This window comes from Manihot esculenta, chromosome 12 (assembly GCF_001659605.2).
Source record: "Manihot esculenta cultivar AM560-2 chromosome 12, M.esculenta_v8, whole genome shotgun sequence".
Taxonomy (NCBI): Eukaryota; Viridiplantae; Streptophyta; class Magnoliopsida; order Malpighiales; family Euphorbiaceae; genus Manihot; species Manihot esculenta.
In genome coordinates, this window is record NC_035172.2 from 595,873 (window position 1) to 603,239 (window position 7,367).

The following is a 7,367-nucleotide window of genomic DNA, read 5'->3' on the forward strand; positions in this document are numbered from 1 at the left end:
CTTTTTTGGTTTCTCTTATTATTGAAAGCTAACTTTCTTTTTTTCCCCACATTCTCGAGAAAATACTCTCTCTCTCTCTCTCTCTCTCTCTCTCTCTCTTTCTAGCTCACAGATTTTCTTTGCAAGTAGGTTCTCACAGTCATTATGATCAAGGCCATGGATAAGCTCTACTTGTTTTGGTGTACGTTATTCTCCATGCTTTTGAGTCTTGCCTCCATTAACGCAGCTCAAGAAGGTGCTCTCATCACCTCTCTGCCTGGTTTCAATGGCAATTTCCCATCAAAACACTACTCTGGGCAAGTTCTTTTCTTTTCTTTTCTTTTCTTTTGATGGTTCTCTCTCTTCCTCCTTGGGTGGTGGAGTTAGTTCAACAACCCTAGTTTTCACAAAGCTATTTCAGATTAATTAAGATGAGTTTGGTTGTGAATTGTTGGGTATGGAAATTGTAGGTATGTGAGTGTAGGTGAGAAACAGCTTTTCTACTACTTGGTTATGTCTGAAAGAAATCCATCCAAAGATCCTGTTGTCTTGTGGCTAAACGGTGGACCAGGTTGCTCAAGCTTTGATGGCTTCGTTTATGAACATGGTTAGTATATCACTTCTCCTAACTACTGCTATCACATGGCTATTTTTTTTTTTTCTGAATTTTTATATATTTAAAATGACTATAATGGGACTAATTTTTTTTTAAAATTAAAATACAAAATAATGAGTTTTTTTAAATAATAGAAATTAAATAGTAAAATAATTAACTATTAAAACTAATAAATAACTAATTAATAAATTTTAAAAAAAATTTAGAAACGTTGTAATATATTTTATAATTTTTTTTTTGAAATGGTTTATAAAATTTAATGATAAACTAATAGAAATATTAAATAGTAAATTTTTCAAAAAAATTTGTTTGTCTATGTGTCTGCAGGGCCATTTGATTTTGAAGCAGGGAAGCCAAAAGGAGGTCTCCCCATATTGCATCTCAATCCATATAGCTGGTCCAAGGTTTCAAGCATTATTTATTTGGATTCTCCTGCTGGTGTTGGCTTTTCATACTCCAAAAATGAAAGTGAATATACAACTGGAGACCTGAAAACAGCTGCTGATACACATTCTTTTCTTCTTAAGGTGAGATTTAACATTTGTTTATGTAGTGATTATAATTTTCTTCATTAATCAATACTTTATTATTATTATTTTTTTCGAAAACAGTGGTTTAGGTTGTATCCAGAGTTTCTCAGCAATCCATTTTATGTTGCTGGAGAGTCTTATGCTGGTGTTTACGTGCCTACTCTTACCTCTGAAATACTCAAAGGTTCTCTCTTTTTCTATACATATATCAAATTTAATAGTGGATTGGAAAAATATTTCAATTCGCCCTGATTCAATTATGGTTTAATCAATCCAAAATTAACTAGTATTGGTTTGATTTTCAATTACAAATGGGCTATGGTATCATAGTCTGCAACAATGGCAAAATTTAAAAGTATTTTCTCTTGTAGGAATAAAAGCTGGTGCGAAGCCAACTATCAATTTAAAGGTAAAATAATATTTAGTTATATATATATATATATATATATATAAGAAATTAGGAAATTTATTTTTTGTTGGATATGTAGGGTTACATGGTGGGAAATGGGGTGACAGATAGAAATTTTGATGGAGGCAGTGCGCTTCTCCCTTTTGCACATGGGATGGGCCTCATCTCAGATGATATTTATCAAGTCAGTAAACATTATTATTCTTTTAAAATAAGATTAATTCTCAAAATTTTACAGTTTTAGAGACCACATTAAATTTTTGCAGGAAGCTGAATCTGCTTGCAAGGGAAATTATGATGAACCTAGCATTGTTTGCTCTACAACTCTTGAGAAAGTTGACAAGGTGATTTAAAAGAGTTTTTTTCTTTTTTTTCCCTTAATGATTGATTTTAAAAGAGCCTAATTAAAAATGGATGATAAATGCTTAATTATTAGGCACTTGAAGGGCTAAACGTTTATGACATCCTGGAACCATGCTACCATGGACCAGAAACAAAACAGAACACAAGCTTGCCAAGCAGCTTCCAAGAATTAGGGAAGACAAATAAGAAGAATATTGGTGTAAGAAAGAGAATGTTCGGACGTGCTTGGCCATTATGGGCTCCTGTTAAAGATGGCATCCTACCATCCTGGCCTGAACTAGCAGTCCAAGGCAGCGTTGGATGCATTGTATGTTCTCTCATTATTTTTAATTTCTCTTATCCAAAATTATCTTTTTTTTTTTTTTTTAATATTAATTTCTGCAGGATGATGAGATTGCATCTGTTTGGCTAAATGATAAATCGGTTAGGACAGCAATTCATGCACAGCCGGTAATTATTATTATTTGGCTGAATATATACTTTAATCGTTAAACTTTATATAAAAAATCAATTAGTGTTGTTTTATTATTATTATTATTTAAAAATATGATATTCATAATTTTTTTTTTCCTTATTTACAGTGTTGTTTTTATGAATTTAAGATGCACGAAATTCATCTATTTCTTACCATTAATATGCATACAGGAATCCACGGTGGGAACTTGGGAGCTATGCACCCGCAGGTTATTTTATCGTCATGATGCTGGAAGCATGATCCCTTACCACAAAACCCTAACAAAACAGGGCTATCGAGCACTTATTTTCAGGTAATTAATTATTTTTTTAAAAAATTGAATTTATTTATTTATTTATAATTAAAATTAAAATGTGAAATACCATAATTATGATTAAAACTGCAGTGGAGACCACGACATGTGTGTGCCATTTACTGGAAGCCAAGCATGGACAAAATCACTTGGATATAAGATCACAGATGAATGGAGGTCTTGGATGTCTGATAATCAAATTGCTGGGTAAATTTTATAATTATGATTTATTAATAATATTTAAGTTTATATATATACATTAATTAAATAATTGGTTTTTCAGGTACTTGCAAGGATATGAGAATAATCTTACCTTCCTCACCATCAAGGTTGGTAATTTTGTGCTTAATATTGTTATTATTTATCTCTAACAAATAATTATAATTTTTATTTTTATTAATTTTCTTGTTAATTAATTGTAGGGTGCTGGGCATACAGTTCCTGAATACAAGCCTCAAGAAGCTTTGGATTTCATTTCTCGTTGGCTAGATGGAAAATCAATATGACTCGGAAATTCTGCTTTTTTTTTAAAAAAAAAAAGTTTATCTTTTTTAAACAAATTAATCAATATATATCAATCGAAAGTTCATTAAGTTACATATATATGGAAGAAAATCTCCAAATTCATTAATTAATTAACACTAATCCAAAGATACTCCACTGCACCTGGTTTTTTGCTAAAAAATAAAAAAATAAAAACATGTATTTTTAATATTATATATTATATAATAATTCCACATTTTAAATATTAAAATCCTAATTTAAATAAGAGAGATTTACAATTTATTTCTTGAATATTACCATTATTAATAAGTCAATCTCTGCATTTTTAGAAAAACCTATTAAAACGTCTTTATCTTTTCTCTCCGTCAACAAAATAGTCTTTCCGTCTATTTCTGCCATTAAAAATATAGTAAAAAGACCAAATTATCTCATTCTTTTCTTTCTTCTCCTCCTTCTTCTTTTTGATTGATTCTTTCTCCTCTTCTTCGTTAGTTCTTCTTTCCCTCCTCTTTTTTTTTTTATTCTTCTTCGATTTTTTTTTTCATTCATTTTTTTTAAAGAGGAGGAGATTCTTCTTCTTCTTCATCACCTTCATCATCACCTTCTTTTTTTTTTTTTTTAAGAGGGGGAGAAACTATTTCGTTGACGAAAAAAATGATAAGAACATTTTAATAGATATAAAAAAAGATAATAATATTTTAATAGATATGAGAAAATATAAAGACGTTTTAATATATTTCTGAAAATATTAAAATTGACTTATTAATAATAGTAATATTTAAGGACTAAATAAGGGATTTTATTTGAGAGTAAAATTGGATTTTAAAATTTTTCTCTCTCATCCTTTATCTATTTTTAACAGAAAAAAAGGACGAAATGACTATTTTATTGAAGAACATAAATAATAAGGACGTTTTAATATATTTTTAAAAATACAGAGACTGACTTATTAATAATGATAATTTTCAAAAATTAAATTATAAATTTCTCTTTAAATAATTTATATTATTAAGTACTTCATTTATTTTATTTATTTATTTTTTGAGATAAAAGAGGAGGTCAAAAGCTCTAATTATGTAATCTGAATAAAAAATTTTACTTTATTACATTAATTAATTTTAGTGATGAGACACTAAGAATATGATGGTATTGAATTCAAATTTTCATTTATGAGTATATATACATGTTTAATTTTTATTAAAAATATTTAAATTTTAAATATTCTTTTTTTTTTTAATTTTCAGTATTTATAACATAAAGTTCTAAACACAACTAAAGTAAATGTAAAATTATGGAAACAGACTATTATTCCTTTGACTGGTGAAAGCAAAGTTAATAAAAAAATAAATAAATAGGGAAAGTATAAACTAGCATTTCAACTTTTAATCAAAATTTAAATAAACTCAATTTAAACTTTATTTTTAAGTCTAATTAAATCATGATTTAATAAAATATTGTTTTTATAATAAAAAAATATTTTTAAAAATTTGAAAATATGTACTATTGTACTTTATTGTTTGATTTAATTTAAAAGGAATAAATAATTTATTTTTTTGAAATATTTTATTACTAAAAAAATAATACTTTGTTAGACTACAGCTTATTAGAATTTCTAGAAAAGTTAAATTGAACTTATTTAAATTTTAATGAAATATTTATGGACTTATTTGTTTTCTTTTGTCAAAACTAAATTTTATTTAGTTTAATTATAAATTTAAATTAATTTAATGTCCAATCCAAAATAATATTTACATTTTTCATAAATTTTTAGAATCAACATTATTCTGTGGTTTCTTTTTATTATTATTATTATTAAGGAAAATTTGAAAAATTGAAAGGTATGGCAGCAAATTTTAAGCATGAGCTAGGGAAGGCGCAGGGGCGCGAGCGGGAGGATGAACAGAGGATGTTGGGGTCTTGACATGGAAGACGCCACGGGTGATATAAGCAACAGATTTGTTAGTCTGAAAGACAGTCAGAGTATTTTTGAGATTCTCTTGAGATAAATATAAAGTTTTTAAATAATTTGATCTTGTTCGTTGACGCATCAAAAATTAAAAAAGAATCAAAAAACCAATTAGAACTCATAGTAACAAAGGAAAAAAAAATACAATAGAATTTAAAAGTATCGATTTGGTGACAGTTCTATAGAAGGACATAAATATGCGCTTTTTGATATCATATTTCTGCTTTACAGATATTCATAGGAGAATGCAGATATAGTCTATGAGGTTTAATTTAGAAAACTTGTTGCAGCCCTCAGATATATCTAAGGTAGTTTAAAGTTCCACTTAATCCCTAAACTCTCTTTTTAACTCAACAACAGGAAAAGGAAAATACTCTATTCACACCTTAATTGAATTTTTGTAATCAGTAAAAATAAACAATCCAACTGGACAACCAAAATAATAAAATTAATGGAAAAATTTAATTAGGGTGAAAAAAGGTAAAGAACAAATCGATAGAAGTGGCCCCTAATATATACATATGAATTCGAACCATCACATGAATAGAATGCAGTTAGGGGATAACATTTAAGGGGTTTCCTAAAACGCCGGAAGACTTCAATGAAAAAATGGATAAAAGAGAAGGTTAATCTAAATTCATATTGTTTGAGGAAAAATACCAAATTGTATCCCTATTGAGTGTATCAGATCCCTAGGCGGTGGTAAACTATTTGCTCATTGCTATGGGCACCCTAATCCTAAAGATTTTTGTATGTATTTATTAGGTCGCCAAAAAAATGTTAAAATAGAGAAGAAGGGGTAACAAAAAAAAATCAAACGTCTGCCGTGTGTATTTTAATAGAAGTTATATTTCTCACTGAAGATTCGAGATAACAAACAGAAGGAAAGCGAAATAGCAGAAGTGATGTGAGAGGAAGAGAAGGAGTGAAAGTGAGGTTCGAAGCGAGGAGGACGAAAGAAGTGATGTCTGTCTGTTAGGGGTGTAACTCAAATTTAACTGGTTGTTAGGGGTGGTTGTGGTAGGTTTTAGAACAAAAATAGGTCAATGTTTGGGAAGTGAGTAAACTTTTTTCTTACTATCATTTTTAATTTTGGGCATTGCTTGCCTTGATAATATATGTGCAGTGCAGCATTACTTAGGATCATTTTTGTGCTCAGGAATGCGTGCCAAGGCTAATCAAAGTGATTTTAATAAATTTCTGTTTAATTTCAATTTCAAGTTGAAGGACTCCAATTCCCTCTTTGAACAAGCCCCTACCCAGTTCTGGAAATAGCATAAGTATGGTTTGTGAAGTCAAATATGAAGGTTGCAAGTGTTTGTTGAATTTTAAATGAAACCATGATAATACTCTTTTTAACTTAATTATTATATTTATAATAGTGATGAAAATAAAGATAGAATTAGATAATGCACTTCTTTTCTTCTCTAATTTTCTTATTCTTGCTCCTTGAAATTGAAGATATCATATGAAGTCAATGACAAAATACCATTATTAGTAGCTAAGAAAAAGAATTCCTCCTTGCAACAGTTTTGGGCCTCTGAATAACAACTTCTTCCATATTCCACTGCTATTGAACATTCTCCTGCTCCTCAGATTCCTCATTATTCTTGTTGAAATCTTCTCCTCTTCCTTACTTGGCTTATCAGATGTTTCAACAAGTTTTCCTTTAAATGACTTGTGAAATTCACTTAATACAAAATTTGATTGCATTATGATCTACCAAAGGTGACATTAGGCCATAATTATGTTTCTTGCACTATAGCTCTCATGAATTTTGTTGTCTTTGTGAGTTGCTCTCAAATTGCAGGAACTGTTAATATATCCTTACTTTAAGACTAATGATGAAGCTGCTAGATATCTACAAGGATATGCTAATAACCTCACATTTCTTACTGTAAAGGTTTGCAAATATGAACTTGAAGATGCTAAAACAAAGTATGCTTATTGTTGTTTATTGATGATGATCATATCTGGTGCTTCAAGTTGCGGGGCATCCTGTCTCTTAAAATCGATGTAGTTAATAATATAATATATATTTCATTTCAAATTTTTTGACATGCAAAAGTATTTATCTTTACTAGATGAATTGTAATTTTTGTTAATATCAACAGGTTTGGTCAAAATGAATAAAAACTAAAAGCATTGGTAAAAAAGGTAAAACTCAGGATTCTTTTTGGGCTAAAATAAAATTTATCAGCTACTTTAAAAATTAATAACCTTGCCCTCACAA

The 7,367-nt window shown here is 28.8% G+C and overlaps 1 protein-coding gene across 1 annotated transcript; it reads left to right on the forward strand.

The window, feature by feature from the left end:
* Positions 1 to 3,267, forward strand: LOC110628058 (serine carboxypeptidase 1). Its single transcript, XM_021774504.2, has 13 exons — positions 1 to 296; positions 450 to 586; positions 923 to 1,122; positions 1,207 to 1,309; positions 1,497 to 1,534; positions 1,614 to 1,718; positions 1,801 to 1,878; positions 1,971 to 2,204; positions 2,282 to 2,347; positions 2,543 to 2,664; positions 2,758 to 2,871; positions 2,948 to 2,993; positions 3,087 to 3,267. Exons 1-13 carry the CDS (start codon positions 145 to 147, stop codon positions 3,168 to 3,170), a joined length of 1,479 nt encoding a protein of 492 aa, XP_021630196.1. The 5' UTR covers positions 1 to 144; the 3' UTR covers positions 3,171 to 3,267.
* The last annotated feature ends 4,100 nt before the right edge of the window (positions 3,268 to 7,367 follow it).